Genomic DNA, 27,476 nt, shown 5'->3' with positions numbered 1-27,476 from the left:
GAGACTCTTTTCCCATATAGGTGGACCACATTTTTTTAATTCATCCAAAGATGTGTTAGAAATCAGAACCCTTGTAAATTGCTGGTAGGAAAGTGGAGTGGAGCAGGCTGCACTTCCTCAGTCAGTTATACACAGAATTACCTCATGACCCAGCAATTCCTAGGCATCTACCCAAAATCATGAAAAACAGGTGTTTAAACAATACACGAGTGTTCATAGCAGCACTATTCACAATAAACAAAAGGTGGAAATGACCCAAATGTCCACCTTTTGTTTTTGGTAGCTGGCTTGTGCTAGGGTCATGTTACATGAAAATTTGAGATCTGCAAGCCCCAGGATGGCAGTCAGTGTGTGGAGATGCTCAGGGTACGAGAAACCAAGGGAAAGTGTATCCAGACCAAGGAAGGGCAGGGCCACCCTCCTGTCTCATGCTCCCTCCAGGGCAGACTCTCCTGAGTAGATGGTGGGCAGGGCTATCTGCATTCAAGGTCTTATTTGGGTTTCCTTCCCTCATCAGTGCTTTCAGCCAAACATCTATTGGCTAAATGAGTATGTGGCATGAATCCCTGATCCCTGTGTCCACCAGAATGATCCACCCAAACACATCTGTGCTCTGCAGATGAGTTGTGCTTGAGGATCAAAGGCCACCTGGAGCCCAGAGAGAACCCTCCCAGGTGGCGGAATGGACTTGCATCCCCTCCTGGGGAGATCACTGAGACTTGGAAAAGAAAATGGGCTGCAGCAATCCCACTACTGGGCATATACCCTGAGAAAACCATAATTCAAAAAGAGTCATGTACCACAATGTTCATTGCAGCTCTGTTTACAATAGCCAGGACATGGAAGCAACCTAAGTGTCCATCGACAGATGAATGGATAAAGAAGATGTAGCACATATATACAATGGAATATTACTCAGCCATAAAAAGAAACAAAATTGAGTTATTTGCAGTGAGGTGGATGGACCTAGAGTCTGTCATACAGAGTGAAGTAAGTCAGAAAGAGAAAAACAAATACCGTATGCTAACACATATATATGCAATCTAAAAAAAAAATGGTTCTGAGGAACCTAGGAGCAGGACAGAAATAAAGACGCAGACGTAGAGAATGGACTTGAGGACACAAGGAAGTGGGAAGGTTAGGCTGGGACGAAGTGAGAGAGTAGCATTGACATATATACACTACCAAATGTAAAATCGATAGCTAGTGGGAAGCAGCTGCATCGCACGGGGAGATCAGCTCGGTGCTTTGTGACCACCTAGAGGGGTGGGATAGGAGGGTTGGGAGGGAGACGCAAGAGGGAGGGGATATGGGGATATATGTATACATATAGCTGATTCACTTTGTTATACAGCAGAAACTAACACTTTGTAAAGCAATTATACTCCAATAAAGATGTTAAAAAAAAAAAAAAAGATGGGTTGGAACCACGCCAGCCACTCAACTGTAAATAGTTCCATTGTAGATCTATATTCCCGGGAGGGGGACAAAGGAAGAAGGGGGGAAGTGTACCCCTCTGCCAGGGCTGCCGTAACAAAGTGGCTTAAGCAACAGAAATGTATTTTCCCACAGTTCCGGAGGCTGGAAGTCCAAAATCAAAGTGTTGGCAGGGTTGGTTCCTTCTGTGGGCTTCAAAGGAGAATCTGTTCCTTGTCTCTCCCCTGGCTTCTGAGAGTTTGCTGGCAATCTTTGGTGTTCCTTGGCTTGTAGAAGCATCACCCTGATCTCTGCTTTCACCTTCACATGGCGTTCTCCTGCCTATGTGTCTGTGTCCAAATTTCCCCCTTTTGTAAGGACACCAGTCATACTGGATTAGGACCACCCTACTCCAGTATGACCTCATCTCCTTAGAACTTTTCTCCATCTTATAGTAAATACTTATTATTGTCTGTTTCCTCCCACTAGAATGTAAACTTCACAAGGGAGAGACATTGAGTGAATAAATGTTTCTGGGCAGTCCTAGACCCTGGTGCTGGCTGGCGTGTCCTTGTTGGGGACCAGGGTGGACATGTCTAAATCCTCTCCCTGGAGAAACTGGGAGACTGTCCTGGCCCCGCATGGGCAGGGCTGGGGGCTACACTCCTTTCTGCACCCCAATCTTAGTGGCAACCAAACCCAACTCTCTCCTTCCTCTCTTGGAAATCAAATGCAAATATCCTCCCAGATAATCACAGAGATGTCACTCAAAAGAGCAAGAAAGCAGGGCCTCCCAACCAGGTGGCCTCAGGTAGGGGGTTTGCAATGCTACAGTGTCACTCTGGAAGGGTCGACTTGAGCAGTCCCTGTTGGGAACCAGAGACAAGGGCCCCAATCTGTCCGTCTGCTTGCAGCGATGGGGTGAGGGATGGCTCAGGTGCACTGAGGGGGTATTCCTCAGGGTTTCCAGAACACTTAGTGAAGCAAGAATCCAAGGCTGGCTCAACCACCCCAGGCCCTCCTCTCATGCACTCTGAGTTTCATACTGAAAAAAAAACACAAAAAACGTTCAGCGTGACGGGGAGCTCTTGGCCCCCAGCCTCACTGTATCAGGCCAGTGTGTGAGCAGGGTGCAAACTACCCCAGGAATAAACAAGAAAGGGGATTTAGTGCAGGGCATTGGTTGCCCAGGTGACAGCAAATGTGAAAAGTAGGATGGGATGGTGAGAAAGCAGAGATCAGAAGAGCAAGAAGCCAGGACCACCTCCAGGCTAGAGGAGCAATGGGGGGAGGTGGGCAGACAGGAGCCCAAGGACCCCTGGATGGAGACTGACCACAGCTACCCCTCTGGCAGGAGCTGGGCTGTGAGGAGGGTGCAGCCACCGCCGGGGCCAGCGACAGAAGGGATGTCTCCACCCTGCCTCCTTTTCCTCCCATCCTCTGTTCTCCTGCAGTGGTGCCCCCAGGCCAGACCCAGACGGAAGCCCGCTGACCCAGCATCCGGGCACATAAGCCCCGGAGACACACATCACAGATTCCAATTTTGCGGGCTTGCAAATACACAAGGGGGTACGCAGAACGGCATCGCCCAAAGTCATCCACACCCTGATCCCCAGAACCTGTGATGCCTTAGGCTGCCTGTCAGATGTAGACACAACCTTCAGTAGACACTGGCTCAAGCTCAGCTGGATGCTTCCCAGAGCTCCAACCCACCAATCAGGCACCACCTGCTCTTCCCTCGGCCTAGAAAGTCCTTCCCCAGATCATCTCGTGGCTGGCTCTTCCTCACCCCCATTTCAGAGCCAATGGCGCTTCCCACACAGACCTTCTCTGCCCCTCCTATCTACTGCAGCCCCGTCCCCATGCCCGTCACCCTCCATCACATGACTCTAGTTCTGCTCTGTGGACACGCGTATCACTGTGTGCAATGGCTAAAGTGAAACTCTGATGGATGATGTGATGTCCAAATCTCCAGTGTACCCACCGACCATCAACACTGCAGCTGAGGTCCCTCTCTGTTAAGGGGTGGCAGAAGTCCAGGAGGTGAGGCGTTCCTAACTAGATCATCCTTCATTATTCATGCAGCCAGTCATTTCTTATTTAGCACCTACTATGTGCCAGGCATGGCGCTGGGCAACAGCGACTCTGCGTGGAAAGACACACAGATCCTTCAGTCCTGGAGCTCACAGACTAGGTGCAATTAGTGTGGGAAGTGAAAATGGAGCAGCGAGGAAAATCCCAAGTACGTTTTGCAGACAGTCTACCACACGGGAAGGGGACCATGACTCCCACCCTTAAGTATGGGCTGTGCTGCGACTTCCTTTCCAAAGAGGACGGTGCGGACAGCAGGGGATGGCATAGCTTCACAGTGGGGAAACCTAGCAAACACTGGCTGCCACCAGGTCACCAAGGTCAACATCAACAGTGATAAAATAGTGTTGGTCGTGGGTACTCTCGGTATGATGTGATGAAAATGACACTTCACCTCTGTGGTCTGCCTCCCAAAAACTTATAACCCCAGTCTAATCAGGAGGGGGGAAAAATCAGGCAAATTCCAGTGGGGGGACATCCACAAAATACCTGACCAACACTCCCCCCCAAACCCATCGAGGTCACCAAGAACAAGGAATGTCTGAGAAACTGTCACAGCCTGAGGGGACATGATGACTAAATGTGATGTGGTGTGCTGGGTGGAATCCTGGGATAGAAAAAGGACGTTAGGTGAAAACTTTAAAAAATCTGAATTAAGTATGGAGTTTCGTTAATAATAATGTATCCATATTGGCTCATCAATTATACCAAATGCAGTTTACTAATGCAAGGTGTTAATAATGGGGGAAAGTGGGTGTGGAGTGGTGGGGAACTTATATGGGAAATCTCAGCTCCATTTTTCTGTAAATTTAAAACTGATCTAAAAAATAAAGTCTAAAGTAAAAAAAAAAAAAACCCAACAAAAAGAAAAAGAAAAAATAAAGTCTACTAATTAAAAAAGTGGATCTTCTGATGAGACGGAGGAACGTCTTTGGGGGTGGAAGGCTGCACATCCTTCCTGCAAACAGCATCAAGTGGCTTTAAATAGTTATGTTTGGATACAGGTGACAGAATATGGAGCCACGCTGCACCTGTACCCACGGAAAGCAACAGAGGACGCTGGCCATGGAGCTGGATAAAACCAAGTCAAATGTCCTTTCAAAAAACATAGAGGGGCTTCCCTGGTGGCGCAGTGGTTGAGAATCTGCCTGCCAATGCAGGGGACACGGGTTCGAGCCCTGGTCTGGGAAGATCCCACATGCCGCAGGGCAACTGGGCCCGTGAGCCACAACTACTGAGCCTGCGCGTCTGGAGCCTGTGCTCCGCAACAAGAGAGGCCGCGACAGTGAGAGGCCCGCGCACCGCGATGAAGAGTGGCCCCCGCTTGCCGCAACTAGAGAAAGCCCTCGCACAGAAACGAAGACCCAACACAGCCAAAAATAATAAATAAATAAATAAGAGTCAAATACTTAAAAAAAAACAAAAACATAGAGGTTTCTGTTCACTCAGGAAAAAAAAAGGTAACCAGGTGTACTACCGTTTCTGTAGGTTTACAGGAATTGATGCTTGGTTGAGGCAGGCTGCATTAAATGAATACTTTCCAATCACAGAGTATTTTCTCCAGGAAACCGTGAGGGAAGTGTAGGGGTGGAGGGCTCAGGGGAAGCACTCAAAGGTTCATTTGATTGCTTTTGTCAAAGACTTGCACCAGACCTTAGGAAGGTTTCCTAGTTCCAATGGTCAATTTGGTCAATGACATCTATAATGTCATCATAATAAATATGTCAAAATAAGTAAATAAATACATCACAATAATGACATGAAAATGATTTAATGGAGCGGCTGGGGTTTCTGACAAATACCAACCTAAAAGGTCAAACAAAGAGTCATTCCCAAGAGCATCAACTTTGCAGGTTACCCTCGATTAATTTCATGAACCGCCCATGAGAAATCTGTTGCAAAGGCTCCCATGGCAGATCACCATTTGGGCAGACCTTTGGAAAGAAAGCCTCCCGTTTCCTCTGGCTCAATTTCTGCCTGCATCAGGGAACTACAGAAGTTAAATCCCACAGTAGAAATAAAATCTGCACTCAGGAAGAAAGGGCATGTCTGAATCTCCATGATACTTGAGTGTCTGCGAGAAACCCTGTTCTCTATTTCTATTTCACAAAGGACCCATAATGCATGAAGCTGACAAAGCAATGATTAAGGCTGAGCTTCCTATAGCCTCAAACAATGTTGCTTAAATTGGGGATTTGGGGAGGCCACCAAAATCCTGCCCAAGTGTTGACCTTTGGCAGAGTTTCTCTTCAGCACCACTCTCTTCCCTTTTTCCCTGGTGCTGGGGAAGGAGTCTTGGGCTTAGAATGATCTGACATATGTTTGTTGAGTGCCTACGGTGTGCCAGGCACTGTTCTAGGATCTTGAAATCTGGGTTCAAATCCCAGATCCACCAGTCCTAGCTTTGGACCTAGCTGTGGACCCTTAATATCTGAGCCTCACTCTCCGCATCTGTAAATGGGGTTATTTGTGCTACCTTCTTCACGGGTATATTTTGATAATTCACAGGGATAATATACAGCATAGAACCTGGCACAAAGTAGGTGCTAAATAAGTGTTGCACTTAATAGGATCTGCTTCCAATACCCCCTGAAAACTCCTCCCATGTTGGCACCTTTTGAGACTATTCAAAACGGCCCCATCTAGGTCTACTCTCCACAGATGCTCCACATTCTGAGACAATCCAACCATTATCAAACGTGTGCATTAAAGAACACTCTGGAAAACGAATACAGTACAGCGTTAGTATTATTTAAAGAATGGCTTAATAGGGCACCTTCCCAGAATTGTTTAGGTTTAAACTTCCACTCATCCTTTAAGGACCAATTCAAATGTCACCTCCTCTGAGATGACTTTTCCTCCATTGCATCCTCTTCTTTGTTCTGCTGCAAGTGGGCTCTTGTCCTAAAACTGTGCAGAGCGCCACCTACTGGCTGAGTTCGCTGTCCCAGCATCTGTCTCTTGCACCAGAGTTCTGAGCATCTTGGGTGACAGAGAGAACCCTGCTTCTAAAAAGACCACAAAAAGTCAAGCCAATTGTTTAGACTTGCTGACACAGGCAACAGGGAACCACTAGGTGGTGATGAAAGCGGTATTTTAAGATTAGTCTGGCAGCTGGTAGCAGAATGGATTAGTGGGGAGAGACCACAGTCAGAGGCCATGTGGTGGCCACAAGGAATTTCTAGGAATGAGCCTGCCAGGAATACAGTCCTCAGCCAGCAAGGCCCTCCTGGTCAGCAGGAGGACTCAGAGGCATAAAGTAAGACACATTTTTTCAGCAACCGCACCCAAACACCCAAATATAAAGGTTTCTGCTCCAAACTAGCCATACTGAGAATTAGGAAAACTTCTTCATCAAATAAATGTAGCCACTTTGAAACCTATGAACTTATTCCCTACATGGTATCACTACTCAAAATGTATATTTGATTAAGAGAATGAAAAGACAAGCCACAGACTGGGAGAAGATATTTGCAAAGCGCATAACTGATAAAGGATGGGTATGTAAGATCTACAAAGACCTCTTAACACACAGCAATAAGAAATAACAACCCAATTTTTAAAATGGGCCAAAGATCTGATCAGACACCTCACCAAAAAAGAGATACAGATGGAAAATAAGCCTATGAAAAGATGCTTCACATCATATGTTCTTAGGGAGTTGCAAATTAAAACAACAGTGAGAAACTACTGCACACCTATTAGAGTAGCTAAAATCCAAAACACTAACAACAAAATATCTGTGAGGATACGGGGCAGAGACAGGAGCTCTTATTCTTTGCTGGTGGGAATGCAAAATGGTGCAGTCACTTTCAGCGATAGTTTGGCAGTTTCATACAAAACTAAACATAGTCTTACCATAAGATCCAGCAATCACGTTCCCTGGTGTTTACCTAAAGGAGTTAAAAACTTAAGCCCACAAAAAATACACACACAGATGTTTACGGCAGCTTAATTCCCAACTGCCAAAACTTGGAGGCAATCAAGATGTCCTTTGGCAGGTGAATGGATAAACGGTGGTTCATCCAGACAATGGAATATCATTCAGTGCTGAAAAGAAATGAGCTAGCAAGCCATGAAAAGACGTGGAGGAACCTTAAATGCATGTTACTAAGTGAAAGAAGCCAATCTGAAAAGGCTACATTCTGTGATTCCAACTCTATGACATTCTGGAAAATGCAAAACTATAAGGATAATTAAAAGATCAGGGGTTACCAGGGGTTTGGGGGGGAGGGAGGGAAGGATGATTAGGTGGAGCCCAGAGGATTTTTAGGGCAGTGAAACTATGTGGTATGATGCCGGCATGGTGGCATCATGCATCATGCATCAGCCAAACCCAGAGAATGTACAACAGAAAGAGTGATCCCTAATGTATACTGTGGACTTTAGTTAATAAGAATGCATCTTTATCATACTAAGTGAAGTAAGTCAGACAGAGAAAGACAAATATTATATGATATCACTTATATGTGGAATCTAAAATATGACACAAATGAACTTATTTACAAAACAGAAACAGAATCACAGATTTTGAAAACACATTTATGGTTACCAAAGGGGAAAGGTGAGGGGGGGAGGGATAAATTAGGAGTTTGGGATGAACATATACACACTATTATATATACAATAGATAACCAACAAGGACCTACTGTATAGCACAGGGAATTCTACTCAATATTCTGTAATAACCTATATGAGAAAAGAATCTGAAAAAGAATGGATATCTGTGTATGCGTATCTGAACCACTTTGCTATACACCTGAAACTAACACAACATTGCAAATCAACTAGACTCCAATATAAAATAAAAGTTTAAAAAAGAAAGAATGCATCTTTAATATTGGCTCATCAATTGTAACAAATGTGCCACACTAATAATGCCAGATGTTAATAATGGGGAAACTGTATGTCAGGGAGTAATATGGGAATTTCCTGTAATTTCCACTCAATTCTTCTGTAAACCTGAAACTGCTCAAAAAAAATCTTAATATTTTTTAACTGTATATTTGGATACTCTTTGTATCAGTCAGGATAGACTATTCATGTTGTGGTAACAAGTGAATTCAAACCTCGATGGCTTAACAGGCACATGAAAAGATGCTCAACATCTCTAGGTATCAGAGAAATGCAAATCAAAACCATAATGAGGTATCACCTCACCCTGTTCAGAATGTCTACCATCAGAAAGTCTGCAAATAATAAATGCTGGAGAGGGTGTGGAGAAGAGGGAACCCTCATGCACTGTTGGTGGGAATGTAAATTGGTGCAGCCACTACGGAAAACAGTATGGAGGTTCCTTAAAAAACTAAAAATAGAGCTACCATGTGATCCAGCAATCCCACTTCTGGGCTATCAGGAAAAGACAAAAACTCTACTTCAAGAAGATACATGCACCCAATGTTCATAGCAGCACTATTTACAATAGCCAAGACATAGAAAGTACCCATCAACAGACAATTGGTTTAAGAAGATGTGGTGTGTATATAAAAAATGGAATATTACCCAGCCATAAAAAAGAATGAAATATTGCCATTTACAGCAACATGGATGGACCTAGAGAATGTTATACTTAGTGAAGTAAGTCAGATAGAGAAAGACAAATACTATATGATATCACTTATATGTAGAATCAAAAAATAATACACATTGAAAACGAGCAGGGCCCTGAGGGGCCCTCCCATGTACAAAGGCCCTTCCATGTGCCCTGTCTCTTGTTTGCAGAAAAGCTGTCGTCTCCCAGGCCTCCCCTGAGTCACTAAAGAGCAGACTCAGGCAGTTAATGGTTAGGGCAATAGCATCACAGAATCTTTAGTTCCTCCCTGAAGGACTTAGATAACAGTGTCTGACACACATTCCTGAGTTGTTCTGCAGATACTAAAACAGCCACCAGAGGGAAAAAGCTAATGGCATGATAACCATGACACAAGCTGCTCCATCTAGAGCAGTACTGAATCCACGGCTTGCACAATTCCAGGAACTGGCCTCAAGAAAATGGGAACAAACTAACACTGGAGTTGAAGATTAAGTGTGCTTAAAACAATCAAGATGACGCTGACCAGACCACCATACAACCAGTTTCAAGATGACTGTCAGAGCTGACCGTGCCGTTCTGCACGTAGCCCCCACCTGCGCACCCTGGAAGCTTTCCTTTAAAAGCTCTTGCCCCCTGATCGGCGATGGGGAGATCGTTTGGGGGATGCTAGTCTGCCATCTTCCCGGGGTCACCAGCTTCCTGAATAAAGCATTTTTCTTTTTCCACCACCCCTTGCCTCTCAAACATTGAATTTTTGAGAGACAATGGGCAGCCGAACCTGAGTTCGGTTCCGGCTCAGGCAGGTCACGAAATGACTCTAGATACAAAACAGAAACAGACTCAGAGACACAAAACAAACTTGTGGTTACCAAAGGGGAAAGGAGGAGGGATAAATTAGGAGTTTGGGATTAACAGATGCAAACTACTATACATAAAATAGATAAGCAACAAGGATTTACCGTACAGCACAGGGAATTATATTCAATATCTTGTAATAACCTATAAAGGAAAATAATCTGAATACACACACACAAATCACTTTGCTGTACACCTGACACTAAAATGATATTGTAATTCAACTATACTTCAATTTAAAAAAAAAACCCTCAATGGCTTAAGAAGACCAAGGTTTAATTCCCACTCATACTACCTGCCTCTGCCAGGCCAGCAGTGGGTACTGCTCTGTGCAGGTCACAGAACAAAGACTCTCGCTTTAACCGAACTTGAGACTGGCTCCTCTGAACCCTCCCTCCTCTTGACGGTGGCCGTGTCCTTGCCACACCTGCGTAGCCCAATTACAGCAAGAATCCTGCTAAGTCAGTTTAGAGACATCCCACCCCACCCTTGATGGCTGATCACCCCCACACCCAATCGAATTCCTCACGCCCACGCTTGCTGTCTGATCAGTCCGGCCTGCCCTCAGCAAGAATCTGGTTTGGTCAGTCTAGCAAGAATCCCCTTACCCTCACTGTCTCCTTTTGGCAATCTGCCATCTACCGACACCACGCCCACTCTGTTCCTTGGCTGTAAACCTCCAGCTGTCTTTACTGTATTGGGAATGGAGCCCAATTCTACCCTGGGGTCTCTCTTCCCTCATTGCAATGGTTTCTGAATAAAATCTCTCTCCACCACTTTAACCAGTGTCTGGCTCTGGTTCTCTCTGACACCACTCAGAGGCTGGGCTGATGGGCGGCCTTTTTTTTTTTTTTAATATTTATTTATGTATTTATTTGGCTATGCCGGGTCTTAGTTGTTGCATATGGGATCTTTTTTTAGTTGCAGCATGCGGGATCTAGTTCCCTGACCAGGGATCAAACCCAGGCCCCCTGCATTGGGAGCATGGCGTCTTACCCACTGGACCAGCAGGTAAGTGCCTCATGGGTGGGTTTTGACAGAGGCTTTCATGCATCCTTGCTCGCCCCTACACCATCCCTCCTCCAGGTGGGAGCCCTTGACTTGAAAGAAAATGATGACTGGATGGGACAACACAAAAGCCTACAACATCGCTAAAGTCAGAATACAAAAATAACAAAAGAAACAAAACAAAAAAACACTAAAGACAACAAGTGGGGAAAAACATTTGCAGTCAAACATGACAAAAACTGTTAAACTTCACCAGAAATTATGTCAATGCAAGCAGACAGCCATACTTCAACTATCAAATTATCTTTTTAAGGCAATGTCCAAAGTTGGCAAAGGAACGGAGAACTGGGCACTCTTACACAGAGCTGGCAGTGTAAACTGGCAGGAAAATTTCACAAAAGCATCACAAACTTAAAACACAGTCATGTCGTTTGAACCTACCCATTCACTTGTAGCTTTCTCTCCCAAAGACTTATCTACAGGAATATGCAACAGATATTTTATGTTTAAAAAAAAAAAGAATGTTTAAAAGGAGGAAAAAATAAAACATCATACAAATGGCCAGCAGCAATGTTTTAAAGAGGAAAAAACGAAACATGGTAAATGAATAGAACACACCTCTATAATATCAACAGAATGCTATATACCACTTTTAAATATTACATTAAAAATTACAGGTTCATGGAAAGGCCCCATTAATTTGAAATTGTTAGAAAACAATGTTTATGTGTGCATATTTGTAGTTTTGGGGGGGAAGAATCCACCACTTTCCTCAGTTTTTCAAAAGGGTTGATAATTCTTTTTATGGTTAAATATCTAATGACATGAAAAGATGCTGCCATGTATTTATTCTACATTATTACAGAAAACGACAGCTTTCAAAGGTAAACAAATTCTAGTATTGACAAAAATCGTGTATTTATGTACATTCATATACATGTGAACAGTAAGCGTGTACAGATATACTCATCAAAATAGCAACAATGGCTGCCTATGACTCATCCATTGGTTCAGAGATGACTTTTATCTTCTCCATTTTACTCAGTTGTATTTTCTAAATTTTCTACAGCTAAACATCTATTACTTCTGAAGTAAGAAGCTTTCTACTACACTTAGGCTGAAACTAGCCAGCTGCATACATGCACAAAGAGTTTCCCACTGGTTAGGAAAAGAGGAGAAATCTTTTTTAAATTTTTTTTTTTTCTGTTCTTCAGCTGGTCTGGTCCCTTTTGGGGGGAGGGGAGGACTCCTCTGTTTCCTATAGGTGAATTCTGTTGCCACTTTCTAGAGAGAATTACAAACGAGTCCAGGGCACGATGCATTTCTATACAGCAAATCTTGATTTTGAACTGTTGTGATAGCTGGTACTCAGAGGTCTCCAGGCGTGCAGTGGCAAATGCTATTGTAAATCCAAGAATTCCGTGTTCTAAGTCAATTATTTTCCAATCCTAAAATTGTTTAAAAAACAAAGTACCTTTATCTTCTTTATGGTGTTTAAATTCATTAACATTTCATTTATTCCTGTATCCCTGGCTACACATTAAAATCACTAGGGTTGTTTTTTTTTTAAATAACAACGCCTGTGACCCAATTAGGGGTTAAGGTCTAAGGAGTGTGTGCTTTTTAGAGACTCCCAGGCTATTCTGATACATATCCAGGATTGAAATACCTTGATTTATTCATTTGCCAAGTAGTCATTAAGCCCCCGTATTCGTTTCCTAGGGCTGCTTCAACAAATTACCAAAAATGTAATGGCCTAAAACAATAGAGATTTATTCTCTCACAGTTCTGGAAGCCAGAGCTCCAAAATCAAGGTATCATCAGGGTCTCCAGGGGAGATCCATTCATTGCCTTGCCCAGCCTCTGGTGGCACCAGGCTTCCTTGGTTTGTGGCTGCATCCCTCCCATCTCAGCCTCCATCTTTACGTGGCCTGCTCCTCTGTGCGTCTATCTTATACGAACACGTCATTGGATTGAGGGCCTGCCCAGATAATCCAGAAGGATCACCTCTTCTCAAGATTCTGAGTTATCTCTGTAAAGACCCTTTTTCCAAATAGGGTCACATTCACAAGTTCCAGGGATTCGGATGTGGACACATCCTTTGAGGGGCCACCCTTCAACTCACTACAGCGCCTATTTCCACAAGCTAGATGGTCTGCTAGTGCTGTGCACGCTGCTTTTTACTGAGTTTTCAGTCCACTTGAGGCAAGAGAGCTGAAAGATGGGGTGTGGGGGGGAAGGAGGGTGCACAGCAGGGGCATCTCCTCGTGCCTCGTGAAGAGCCCAGGGTCGTGGACAAGAGCGCGGACCCGAAAGGCAGAGTGCTTTGGCTACTTACTGGTTCTGAGACCTGGGGGAATCACTGAAACTGTGCCTCAATTTACACATCTGTTGAATGGGAATGATCATAGTTATCTGCCTCCTAGGGCTCTAAGATTTCTGACTCTTAAACGTGTGTTTACCCGCAAAGACTTACAGTGGTGTCAGGCGCCGAATGATATGGTTTTTCAAGAAGTTTTTCAAATAAATAAGGAACACAATCCCACAAAACTGCCCTCAGAGACATACTACAACGTTCCACGTGTTCTATCTTTTACGTCTCAATAAAACATTTTACATAAGGAAAGTAACCACCCTGAACTGAGTCTGGTGGGAAAAATCTACTTATACTTCTTAGAAACAGAAGCAAATGTTACCATCACTGACCTGTCTTCCTCCTCCCCCTCCCCCTCCCTCTCCCCCTCCTTTTCTTCTTCTTCTTCTTCCCTTTCCCCTCCCCCTCCTCCTCCTCCTTCTCCTCCTCTTTCTCCTCCTTCTCCTTCTTCTTCTCTAACTTGAATAAGACGCCTTAAGCACAATAAAAGATTTAGCTTGGTTCGTGTTTCACGGGTCCATAAAATGACACACGACATGGTGACTTTTCCTCTGTTACCATTGTTTGTTCCTTAAGGTTCAACTGCTAAATTTCACAAAAAGCAATGAGTTAGTCAAGTTAGTTGAAAGGGTGATCCCTTCTTCTGCTCAACCCGTGATAATCACTTCTGGATTAGAGCAGGCCGAGAAACACTCCTGAAACATTGAATCCAGATGTTCAAACATGGTAACACTTCACAGTAAACATTTAACTTTGATGTCGATTTCACCTTCAACTGGGCTACAATCATGTGGGGTGTGTCTATTTCTTTCAAGAACTTTTCACAGAAAAATCTCAAAAATCGATTAACAAAACTTTGTTTTTGCCATGCTTTTCATTATATACAACAAATGTAAATTTAGGGTTTTGCTTTTCTATCCTATGGAGAAGCACAGACTCCCGTTTCCATGGTGCACCCCGGAGCTTCTCTCTGCCTCTGTACCAACTTTCAGATGAGAATGAGCTCTGCATTGTGGTTTCTGACCACACAGAGTGGCACCTTATTTTCTCTGAGGTTTGGGTCCCAACGGCCAGACAGAAATCACTGAAGAAACCACCTCGTCTCAACCTAGCTGGCTGCACGTGGTTTCCACACCAAGAGTCCATCATCCGGCTTTCATTTCTCTTGGCTTCGCTTTATCTGTTCTGAACACTTTCAAATTTGCTTATTTTTCTAATCCCTTCTCGCTTCGTTGGGCATTGCGACTCGTTATCTTGTGGTTTCCATCTTTTTTTTTAAGATTTAATTTTATTTATTTTTGGCTGCGTAGGGTCTTTGTTGCTGCGCGCGGGCTTTCTCCAGTTGCGGCGAGCGGGGGCTACTCTTCTTTGCGGTGCACGGGCTTCTCATTGCGGTGGCTTCTCTTGTTGCGGAGCACAGGCTCTAGAGCGCAGGCTCAGTAGTTGTGGCGCACGGGCTTAGTTGCTCCGTGGCATGTGAGATCTTCCCACACCAGGGCTTGAACCCGTGTCTCCTGCATTGGCAGGTGGATTCTTAACCACTGCACCACCAGGGAAGTCCCTTGTGGTTTCCATCTTTATTACTCACATTTCCTCACAATGAGTGTTCATTAAAATATTTTGAATTAAGACCTTTCTGCCTTCCTAACCAAGCCCATTGAGTCTTCCCATACTGACACATTTTTAATTCTTATCACAGAACTTCAGGCAGTTGGTACATTATATTCTATTAAAAACCCTATTCCGCCCAAGGTTGTCACAATTCAGAGATTACAGCTTTCGCCGGGATGTTTTGTTAGGGATATATTATAGATTCACTTTGTTAGCCTGACAAACACGGTCCATGAGCTGGTATTTCACACCTCATTTGATCTCACAATTCAACAACAACAAAAAAAGTATAAAAAGAAGCAATTATTTATTTAGATTATGGAAGCGATTTTAGAGGGCTATTAGATAAGCATAAATTGTCATGCCAGCAACAATCCCTGCCCTTCTAACAGCCCAGGGAAGGGCAAAAACGGAAAGTGAAGCAAGAGAAGAGGAGGATGCTGCAATGTCTGATACTTATGTAACTCTGGTTATGTAACTACTTTTTTTCTCTTGTAACTTTTTAAATCTCTTCTAAAGAGAATGCAAAATTGATTCTCTCAGAACCGACAGTGATAACCACAGCCTGTGTTTTCCCTTCAATTTAAAACATCACCACTCCATCCGCCAGTATTTCAACCAAGTCAATTTCCCATGTGCAGACCACGGAGACGGCCGTTAGAGACCCACACAGTGATTTCTGAGGGTGTAAGTCCAGGCATCCCACTGGGGCTCCTCCAGCCCAACAAGAGGGTCAGCAGGACTGTTGTAACTTCCTGGCCACCTCTTGTTCCTGCCCTCCCATTTTCCCCCAAGAACCCTCCCCTGTACTCTAAGCCCAAGTCATTCAGGTGGGTCCACCCATCCCCTACTTTTACAGCTGGCTACAGAGATTGGTTCGGAGTGAGTACAAGATCCATGTTACCCCAGGCAGATCCAGTGATGAGCAGCCCCAAGACTTGCGCTGGATGTGACGGGGCAGAACAGTGTCCTGACCAAGCCAGTAGGATTGATGCTGGGAAGCCCTGCTGGAGATGATGCCAACCCAGAGGAAAGACAAAGAGACAGGTTGCTAAGAATGCTGCATCCAGACACCTCTGGCACCTGTCCCCCCTGAATTTCTCCACGTGCACGAGGAGTCGAGGAGCCCTTTCTGCTTGGGCTTCAATCGTGTGGTACCTAAGGGCATCAGTCAGACAAAGTCCACCAGATAAACACCCCAGCAACCAAGAGGAAGTCTTCCAGTGGAGTCAAAACAGAGATCAAGGCACAACCCTGGACAGATCCCACCTTTAAGAAGCGTGGCAAATACTGCTAGCTGACCACCCTTCTCCCTAACATCAAAGACTATCTCTCAGTACAAAGCCTGAAAATAATACCAGATATTCAATTTTCCAGACTACCCTGCTTCTTGAGCAAAGGCATGGAACTACTGATGAGATCTTAGACTTCCAGGGAAAGTCTTCTTTCCAGCTGGAAAGGTCTTCTTTCCTGGCAAAAAGAGAAGCCCCCCTCCCTTCCAGTCTCTGTATACAACTAGATAAGTTTGTGATGCCTGGAACTGCTGCAGCCATCTTGCAGCCATGAGGAAACAAGCTGGAGGATGACAGCTAGCGAATTGGGCATGATAGAGTAGAAAGACGGAATGCACCTGGGTGACACAATTGTGCTGCTGGATTAACCAACCACGGAACCACCCACCTCCAAACTTCTTGTCACATGAGATGACAAAATCCTATTGTTGCAGCTGCTTTCAGGTGAGAATTCTAGTACTTGCAATTGAGCAAATATAAAAATCCTAGACTCTTTCCAGGTATCGACAGCTCAGGATAGGGGAGTGTTCAGACAGCAGATTCAGATTTCCAGGGAAACCATGGGTCACATGAGGCTGCAGAATAAAAGCTCTGTCAAGGGATGTAAAGGACGATGACCAGGATGTTGAGTGGGAGTGAGAGGAACACAGATCACCTGATCAATATTCCTAATCAGAGGCTTTTGATCACTCAACCTGAGTCACTCTTTCCCTTTGAAAGAGCTCTTCAAAATCAGGCAGAACAGAGCTCTAGCTGAGGTTGGCTGAGGTCGCCCAAGCAGAGACAGCCCTCCGCCTAGAAATCCATTAGAAAAGGCAAGCTGCACACAACCTCTCCATTTCTCATGCTCCCACCCACCCACCAGCTCCCTCATTCATTCACCCAGTGCCCCTTTGGTGCCCAACATCGTGGACCTCAAAGGGTTTTAAAACAAGAAAAGAGGGACTTCTCTAGTGGTCCAGTGGTTAAGACTCCCGCCCTTCCATTGCAGGCGGCGCAGGTTTAATCCCTGGTTGGGGAACTAAGATCCTGCATGCTGCGCGGTGTGGCAAAAAAAGAAAAAAAAAAAAAAAAAAACAAGAAACGAAAGAAAAGAGAACAGGTTGTGACACTAGAAGATGATAAGTGAAAGATCTAAACAGGGCTCTATGGCAGCCTGAGGAGCAGGGGGTCTCATCCTGGCTGAAGTGGGAGCCACTGGTGGTTTTAAAGCCGGGGGAACTGCATGGCCAGCACTGCTCAGTCAAAAGGGAAGAGAAGAGAGGCCAAGAGACTGTAGAAAAGACTGTGGCAACAGCGGTGAGAGCTCGTTCTGCCTGTTGGGAGCCCAGATGCAAGATTATTAGCAACAACCTCCTTCTGCTTCCCAGGCAAGCTCAGCCCCATAAAACCCAAGGCTGCTCTCGGAGCTGGAGAAGACCTGCCAGCAGTGCCAAGTTCCCCAACCTCACATCCCGAGCCCATATGCCAATACCCGGGTGTGATAGCTGCAAAACGACGACCTTTAAGCACTGAGAGACAATTACTTGACAGCTAGAGGCACCCTCAGTTCACTCATAAAAAAGTACATTTCCCCCATGCCTCTTAAATCATTTCTATTTTCCCCATTTCATTCTTCAGCTCTTTACTGCCAACAATAACAGGAACAATAATAAGATTTTAAAATAACGGTTCTCAAACCCTGCACTGTGAGAAATAGGCGTTCAGGTAATTTTGGAGATCGTCAACCTCATTAGGTCACTGATGTATAAAGAGCACAAAGGATAAAGCCCGCATCCTGCAGCACATCCGCTAATACATTCAGAAGCTGTAGGACGGAGCTGAGCTGATGAACTCAAAGGAACACACCTCCCATTAAATGCAGAGGCACCTAGAAAAATGGTACAGGTGAACCGGTTTGCAGGGCAGAAAGAGAGACACAGAGGTAGAGAACAAACGTATGGACACCAAGGGGGGAACGTGGCGGGGGGAGGGTGGTGGTGGGATGAACTGGGAGATTGGGATTGACATGTATACACGAATATGTATACAATGGATAACTAATAAGAACCTGCTGTATAAAAAAATAAATAAAATAAAAATTTTTTTAAAAAAGGGCACAGAAAAATAAAAATGCAGAGGCACCACTTTATTTATACACTCATTATTTTTCTATCAGCGTTTGCAACCATCCCTAACCCACCCCTGCCGAGGTAGCTTGAGCATCTCAGCGCTTACCTGCTCTGTGTGTCCGGGTGATGACCCACGCAGGTGAGGGTAGCTGCTGTCTGAACACTGTCATTGTCAATTTCTTCCTGGACTGCCCACTGGTCTTCGCTGCTGACTCTCACTGCGGTTATTTTCACACCTGCTGCTGCCTTAATTCTGGGGGGTAGAAAAAAAAAATATATATATATATATATATGACCATTTTAGTTCAAAACAGGGAGCAAAAATAGGGAGCTAGAACAGATATCCCCTTTCCTCTGGGACATGTAGGGAAGAGTGGCCATAATGCCTTTCCTTTGAAAACTAAGTGTCCTGTTATTTTTACAAGCGCCCCAAAGTAGGAGCCCCAGCGTTTTGCCATGTCTGTTAATTTTCTGTCTGATCGGTGTGTTGGGAACCAGATCGCTTTCTGTTTCAGGGGTCCCGTGGGACAGAGACGAGACAGATGTGTCTGGTAGGCGTGGATGGAATCTGGGGCCCGGTTCTTCCCCTGGGGATGGGGAAGGGCCCCCATGCGGTGAGAGGGTCTGAGAGGCTGCAGGGGCTATGCCAGCCCAGGGGATGGCACCATCCAGGGGACCAAGGGGGAGGCAGGCAGCACTGATCACACTGTGAAGAGGAAACAGTGGGACCACGCGGTCCTCAGAGGAGCAAAAGAAATACAGCATTCAGGCAGGCTAAAGTGGCCAAGTACTGCCTGGTACGATGTTTGCAGAACTCAATTCCCCAAGGAAGAATCCAAGGCCCCAGCTGCTTCATCCATTGAGCAAAGGCCAAAGAGAGTTCCCAGCCTGGACTGTCTGCCGTTTCTTCCCTGCTCCTAAAACGATCTTCATGTTGCTACTAACCAGAATACATCTCCTCTGTAACCACAGGGATTGCAAGGCAGCATCCAAGTTCTCTGACAATGGCCTTGGGACTTGCCCAGATGCTGTGGACTTGTCTGGAGAACAGTCAGGAGGAAGACAGGGCCACGGAAAGCCAAGCTGCTTGCTGTGCCTTAACTAAATGTAAGTAATACGAAAAGGGTGTCATTGGACTTCCGGGTGCATGAACTAATGCTGCAGAGGGTCAGCACATGCTTGGCTGTGAAGGTACCTGAACCCCCTCTGCTTCCCAGAGGCCTGTGGACTAACGAGAAATGCCCAATGAGGCTCTGGGCATCGTTTTCCACAGAGAAGGCAAAAGGAATGCCACGATGCAAAAAAATGGTATGTGTGCAGGAGTTACAGGAGCATCAGCAAAGACAGATCCATCAAGACAGACATTCCACCACCACCAAAAACTTAGAAGCAAAGATTCCCTCCAAGAGATTTATTAATCAAATCCACACATAACAGCAGGGTCTAAGATGCAATTAAAAACATATGAATGAAGGTGAAAGGATACTATGGGAGGATACATCCACAAATCATATCTCTGATAAGGGTCTAGTATCCAACATATATAAAGAGCTCTTGCAACTCAACAACAAAAAAAGACAAATAACTCAATCTGAAAATAGATGTTTCTTCAAACAAGAAATACGTGGCCAACAAGAACATGAAAAGATGCTCAGCATCATTAGTCAACAGGGAAATGCAAATCAAAACCACGAGATACCACATCACACCCACGAGGATGGCTATCATCAAAAAAGGGAAAATAATAAATGTTGACAAGGATGTGGAGAAACTGGAACCCCTGTACACTGCTGGTAGGAATGTAAAATGGTGCAGCCACTGCGGAAAACAGCTTTGCAGATGCTCAGAAAGTTAAACATAGAATTACTATATGACTCAGTAATTCTACTCCTGCATATAGACCCAAACGAATTGAAAACAGATACTCAGGCAAACCCTTGTACATGCATCTCATGGCAGCACTGTTCACAACAGCCAAAAGGCAGAAACAACCCAAATGCCTATCACGTGATGAAAGGATAAACAAAATGTGATATATACGTATTGTGGAATACTATTCAGCCACAAAAAGGAATGGAGTGCTGATACATGTTACAACGTGGATGAACCTCAAAAACATCATTCCAAGTGAAAGAAGCCAGACACAAAAGGCCATGTACTGTATGGTTCCATTTACATAAAATATCCAGAATAGGTAAATCCACAGAGATAGAAAGCAGATTGGTGGTTTCCAGGGGCTGCGAGGAACAGAACAAGGAGTAGCTGCTTAGCTAACAGGTATGGGGCTTCCTTTTGGGGTCATAAAAATGTCTTGGAACTAAACAGAGGTGGTGTCTGCACAACGCTGTGTACTAAACGCCAGTGAATTATTCACTTAGAAATGGTACATTTTATGTTATGTGAAATTCGCTTCAATTAAAAAAGAAAGAAAAGAAGAAAAAACAGGTGAATGGACCCTCCCAGGAGCGACTGAAACTTTAAAAAAGGATTTATCAAAATCCAAAAAAGACCCGAAGAAGGGAATCCCTAAAGTCAGAATTTCAAGCAGCAGGAGAGAATGTTCTGGACTCAAGGGTTGTCCTAAAGCCCCTGATTTTGCTGCCTACCATAAGGAACCCCGGGGTGGAATTAGGGGACTCAAATACTTGCATACCTCATTAAATTTTTTAAAGTTTCTGCTTCCTGTATTCCCTTCTTATAGGACCTTACACAGATGCTAAGACATACACCTGCTCGCTCTTGCATTTGGCGTTCCTGACCCCCTCCAGAGATTCAGGCGCCATTCTTTGTCCCAACTGGATGGTTCTTCCTGTTAGATTCTGGTGACTACATATGCTAACTCCTCAAAGCTTTCTTTCTTGCCATCACAAAGTTCCGGGAATTAATTTATGCAAGCCATGAATAGAGGCGTCCCATTGTGTCCCTGTTTCCAGCCATTCCATCTTGCTGCCAAAGGGGCAACTGGAGAGAATGTTCCAGAATGCATGTCTCCATAAGCAGAGTCCTCCCACTGTCAAGAGCACCTCCTCATTTCTACCAGTACTTGCCACTTTAATGGCTTATCACATTCTTCCACATACACGGATGACAGAGCAATTTGACCAAGCAGCCCCATGGTCAGGATGATGACTATTGTTCCCAATGTCCTGATGATCAAACTGTGACCCTCACACCCCCAGAGGGAGCGACCAGCTGGAGGTCACAGAGCTAGACAGTGACAGAGCCAGGATTAGAAACCAGATCCCCTGACTCCAAAACCCGCTCCCCTTCCCTCCTACTCTGTCCCATGCAGAAAATTCCCTGCAGAGGATACAAAAGTAATGCGCAGAAATCTCTTGCATTCCTATACACTAATGATGAAAAATCTGAAAGTGAAATTAAGAAAACACTCCCATTTACCACTGCAACTAAAAGAATAAAATATCTAGGAATAAACCTACCTAAGGAGACAAAAGACCTGTATGCAGAAAATTATAAGACACTGATGAAAGAAATTAAAGGTGATACAAATAAATGGAGAGATATATCATGATCTTGGATTGGAAAAATCAACATTGTGAAAATGACTATACTACCCAAAGCAAACTACAGATTCAATGCAATCCCTATCAAACTACCACTGGCATTTTTCACAAAACTAGAACAAAAAAATTTCACAATTGGTATGGAAACACAAAAGATCCCGAATAGCCAAAGCAATCTTGAGAAAGAAAAACGGAGCTGGAGGAATCAGGCTCCCTGACTTCAGACTATACTACAAAGCTACAGTAATCAAGACAGTATGGTACTGGCACAAAAACAGAAATATAGATCAATGGAACAGGACAGAAAGCCCAGAGATAAACCCACGCACATATGGTCATCTTATCTTTGATAAAGGAGGCAAGAATATACAGTGGGGAAAAGACAGCCTCTTCAATAAGTGGTGCTGGCAAAACTGGACAGCTACATGTAAAAGAATGAAATTAGAACACTCCCTAACAGCATACACAAAAATAAACTCTAAATGGATTAAAGACCTAAATGTAAGGCCAGACACTATCAAACTCTTAGAGGAAAACATAGAACACTCTATGACATAAATCACAGCAAGATCCTTTTTGACCCACCTCCTAGAGAAATGGAAATAAAAACAAAAATAAACAAATGGGACCTAATGAAACTTAAAAGCTTTTGCACAGCAAAGGAAACCATAAACAAGACGAAAAGACAACCCTCAGAATGGAAGAAAATATTTGCAAATGAAGCAACTGACAAAGGATTAATCACCAAAATTTACAAGCAGCTCATGCAGCTCAATATCAAAACAACAAACAACCCAATCCAAAACTGGGCAGAAGACCTAAATAGACATTTCTCCAAAGAAGAGATACAGATGGCCAACAGACACATGAAAGAATGCTCAACATCATTAATCATTAGAGAAATGCAAATCAAAACTACAATGAGATATCATCTCACACCGGTCAGAATGGCCATCATCAAAAAATCTACAAACAATAAATGCTGGAGAAGGTGTGGAGAAAAGGGAACCCTCTTGCACTGTTGGTGGGAATGTAAATTGTTACAACCACTATGGAGAACAGTATGGAGGTTCCTTAAAAAACTAAAAATAGAACTACCATACGACCCAGCAATCCCACTACTGGGCATATACCCTGAGAAAACAATAATTCAAAAAGAGTCATGTACCAAAATGTTCATTGCAGCTCTGTTTACAATAGCCAGGACATGGAAGCAACCTAAGTGTCCATCGACAGATGAATGGATAAAGAAGATGTGGCACATATATACAATGGAATATTACTCAGCCATAAAAAGAAACGAAATTGAGTTATTTGTAGTGAGGTGGATGGACCTAGAGTCTGTCATACAGAGTGAAGTCAGTCAGAAAGAGAAAAACAAATACCGTATGCTAACACATATATATGGAATCTAAGAAAAAAAACAAAAAAGGTCATGAAGAACCTAGGGGCAAGATGGGAATAAAGACACAGACCTACTAGAGAATGGACTTGAGGATATGGGGAGGGGGAAGGGTAAGCTGTGACAAAGTGAGAGAGTGGCATGGACATATATACACTACCAAACGTAAAATAGATAGCTAGTGGGAAGCAGCTGCATAGCACAAGGAGATCATCTCGGTGCTTTGTGACCACCTAGAGGGGTGGGATAGGGAGGGTGGGAGGGAGACGCAAGAGGGAGGAGATATGGGGATATATGTATACATATAGCTGATTCATTTTGTTATACAGCAGAAACTAACACACCATTGTAAAGCAATTATACTCCAATAAAGATGTTAAAAATAAATAAATAAATACATACATACATACATACAGCAGTGTGTGCGTGTCAATCCCAAACTCCCTAACTATCTCTTCCCCAGAAGAAATACATTCTAATTATTTTTGCCTTTGGATGGTTATGAAGCCCCAGGCATTCCTACCTGCCTAGGAGAGCTGGATGCTTCTAAGGATGAAGGTCAGGGAGGTGGTGGATTTAGTGATGATGACAATGAACTAACTGTGAGAGTTTGGATACCAATCACTGAACATCTGTGACTCAGTTTCCTCATCTTCAAAATGTGTGTAATAATAATATCTACCTGTAGTGTTGTCTGTATGAAGATTAAGTGAATCACTGTATATAAAGTGCTTAGAAGAACACCTGGGACAAAGAAACTGATCAGCGTTAGCTATTATGATTTTTCTCACCATGAACTACTGCATACTCTCCAGAGATCATACACTCAGGCATCAAGCCCCCTCCCTCTGAGATGTCCTTTGTAACTGCTCTAAGTCTCCATGCAGGACCCCAGCCACCTCCTCTCTGGATATGATTTCCCTGATCTTACTCCTTTTCCTTGGCAGGAAATTCCTCTCATATCCCAAGACGGAGCAAACCCTCCATTTGCCGTAGTAAATCCTTTTATTTTATTTTTTTCCATAAAGGTTACTCTACACTTGAACCCTCGACACTTTGGGTTCAAAGGACATCAGTGTGCACCTGACAAAGTCTCAGAAATTTTCTGTGATTGTAGTTGACCAAAGAAATAATCCAATTCTGGTTCATGTCTAGTCTACTTCAATGTCCAGAAGTGGGACCAGCTTTAGAAGTGGCTCACCACAAAGGTTCAAATGATGTCCCCACTTCCCTAGGCACCTGACTCTGTTCAGGTCTCACATATGTGGGTTTTGTGCACCGATAGGCTCTCTTCTTGTGGTCACAGTGTGGCTGCAACAGCTCTGGATCTCACCTCCTCATCCACAAGGGAAAAGCAAGACTCTCTCTCCTAGAACAAACTCCGGGAGCCAGGTTTTCATTGGTTGAATCTGATTGAGTACTCAACCTTGGACCAATAACTGTGGCCTAGGGGGGGTGAAAGGACAATGCTTATTGGTTTGCCCAGTCAACGACCATCCTGCACTAAGAGTGAAATTAATCCCATCTGAACCACGTGGGAGGGGTTAGCAGGGAGTGGCTCCCAAAAGGAAATTCGAGTTACAACAGAAGAAATGGATGGTAGGAATCAAAACCACAAGCCTGAAGCCAAATTATTGAGGTTCTGCCTCCCTCCTACATACAAGTTATAAAATTGTTCCAAAATCCCAGTTCTTGGTCCAAATCCTTCCCAATTTTAGATTCTATTTGTTGGAACAATCTAAGCCCAGAAAAATCCATGTCTTGAATATTCATTAAGTTTGTTTTAGAGAAATATTTTTAGGCTTGGTGATATTCTTAACTCTTGTTATTTAAAAACTACAATAATCTAAACCTTGTGACAACGATTAATGGTCTCAGCCCTGTAATGAGCTTGAGGGATCTGGGGGCTGATCAAGGGAAAGATATGACCACAAGGTGGCAGTAGTATGCAACAAGCTTTACCTAGGCAACAATTTGACAAGTTTGTGTGATGCGTAAGTCCCTCATAGCCTAAGACCTTCCAAATGACATGGCATGAGGGCCACTAGCCAGAAGGGGAGGAGGGCAGGGAACCCCAGGGAGAAGAGGATCAGAGAGGGCGCTTACATGTCACTAAGCAGCACTGTGGGATGTCTCCAGGTCAAACAGCTCCAAAGGGCAGCTGCAGCTCAAGGTCTTACAGCTACAAGGTCTATGGCTAACAGACATTGGGAACAGTTTTGCAGGGTATGCAAAGCAGGCTCTAAATGGCTAAAATAGGCGTATTTAGGGTATATTGAAAACAATTAGATGTGTAAAAAATTGAGTTTGGCTCTTGAGCTAACAGGTCCCAGTCTGCTATGAAGAAATAAACAACACAGGGGCCAACCTACAGGGACCATCTCTGGCTCATTTATATAACAACTACTTCCTGACATTCACAAAAAAAACTTACATTCATACTTCGATAGGGTCTTCATTATACAACTATTTGTTATCTGTATTCTTGAAGTTAAGGGATTACACAGAGGAGAATACATTGGCAGACTAAGAAACTATCAATACTTGTTGATGAACTGAGCCTTAAGGAAATCAGTCCCCACTCTCACTTGACCCTTGGTTGACAGTGACACCAACGGCAGCCCTGCTGCAGCATCTCTGCCTTTGGTAAGGGTGGGCTGTCAGGCTCTGCTGATCGTCAGCTATAAATACAATGCAAACGCAATGCACATCTACTGCAGAGTGAAACCGCCAAATCTTGTAGCATTGGAGGATTGACAAATGCCAGCAAAGCTACTGAGAAAGAGGATCCAGCAGAGATCCACCAACCACCTCTCAAGACATATCTACTGACAGTTCACAAGTGAAGAAGGGAAAATCAACAAGAAAAGATAAGTGCTTCCAAAGAGAGCAGTCTGAATAGCAAGGCAGAGTGAAGCTCTTGGGGAAACTGGGGAAGCCCTGAAATACTTCCGCTAAGTTGATCCTTTTTGTGACCCTGTTGGCAATGTCAAGTGTGAAATGAAAAATGCAATACTGTGCAGTTATATAAAATTGGAGGAAAATAACAACAAAAAGTTGTCAACGGGCAATGCATGCTTCGTTCCGAGCGGCACAGAAAGGGAGTTACTGAGCCTGAATTTTGTTTACTGTAAGATAAAACAAACTTGTTTATCTTTGTTTCATTTCTCAAGGAAGAAGAAAAATCCCAATCGCGTTTCCTTTTTCTCAAGATTTTCTACATGATTTTACGTTCCCATTTACAGTGGATTAATTTTCGTTGGCCAAACATTCTCAAATTAAAGAAAAGCTTCCCCAAACTAACCTGTAGCTTTAAATGGCAATGGTCTAAAAAATGCATATTTTATGGTGTGAAATACGCTAACATTCTGTATTGGCCGGGAGCTGGCTTCCTCGTGGTTCCTAAAACAGCACGTGTCTTCCTGCCTTTAAACCTTTGCTCTTGCTGTTCCCTCTGCCTGGAAAGGTCTCCCCTGACACCCACAGGACTCACTCCCTCATCTCCTTCAGGTTTGGGCAAATGTCATCTCTTTGAGCTTTTTCCAGACCACCCGATCGAAAAAAAAGCCCTATTTAATACCCCCAAACTTTGCTTCCCTTGTTTATTCTCTGTATTCCCCCACTGGATGGAAGCACCAGGAGAGTGGGGAGGGTTTTTTGGGGTTTTTTTTTAATGTTTTGTTTCCTGCATTATCCATGGTTCTGAGAGCCACGCCTGGGAAACTGGAGGTGCTTAATAAATGTTGGTAGAATGAAAGGTCTCCATCTAAGGTGTCCTCTGTCTCTGGGTGCTCCATAAACATCAGACTGAGGACTGAAGATGTCCAGTAAGGGACAAAAGCTACCAAGGTCACAGGAGGGAGGCATTGGAACCCTATGGACCAGAGGTTCTCGGGCTTTTAAGCACATCAGAATCACCTAGTTACAGGTATCTGGATCCTCCAAAGACTGTGATCCAGTAAGTCTGGGGCAGAACCCAACTGTGCTATGTTTTTCAACAGGCTGCCATTCTGATGCAGGTGGCCCCCAGAACATTCTTTGGATAAGAGTGCTTGGGACACATTTCAGACAATCACATTCTGTCAAGGAGAAGAATGCCAGGGAACATCTGGTGTTCGAATCACTTTCTGAGATAAGCCCAGCCCTGGGCGCTGGAGCACTTTCAGGATGTGTAAAGATACTTTTAATTTGGATTCCCCGGCAAACCACTTTCTCTGTGATAAATTAACCACAGAGAGAGATGCGCGCCTCTCCCACTA

At 44.1% G+C, this 27,476-nt stretch overlaps 1 protein-coding gene across 2 annotated transcripts in view; it reads right to left on the bottom strand.

Moving 5' to 3' along the window:
- The window catches only part of TMEM132B (transmembrane protein 132B), a 378,240-nt gene that overhangs the window by 157,162 nt on the left and 193,602 nt on the right, over positions 1–27,476 (bottom strand). For both annotated transcript variants that reach the window (XM_061169500.1, XM_061169501.1), the window contains exon 3: positions 18,398–18,544. In XM_061169500.1, the coding sequence (XP_061025483.1) occupies positions 18,398–18,544 (147 nt within the window). The remainder of the gene's footprint in view (positions 1–18,397; positions 18,545–27,476) is intronic.

The sequence above is a fragment of the Eubalaena glacialis genome, chromosome 15 (assembly GCF_028564815.1).
Source record: "Eubalaena glacialis isolate mEubGla1 chromosome 15, mEubGla1.1.hap2.+ XY, whole genome shotgun sequence".
NCBI lineage: Eukaryota > Metazoa > Chordata > Mammalia > Artiodactyla > Balaenidae > Eubalaena > Eubalaena glacialis.
The sequence above is the reverse complement of the archived record's forward strand: the minus strand, read 5'-3'. Positions and strand labels throughout refer to the sequence as shown.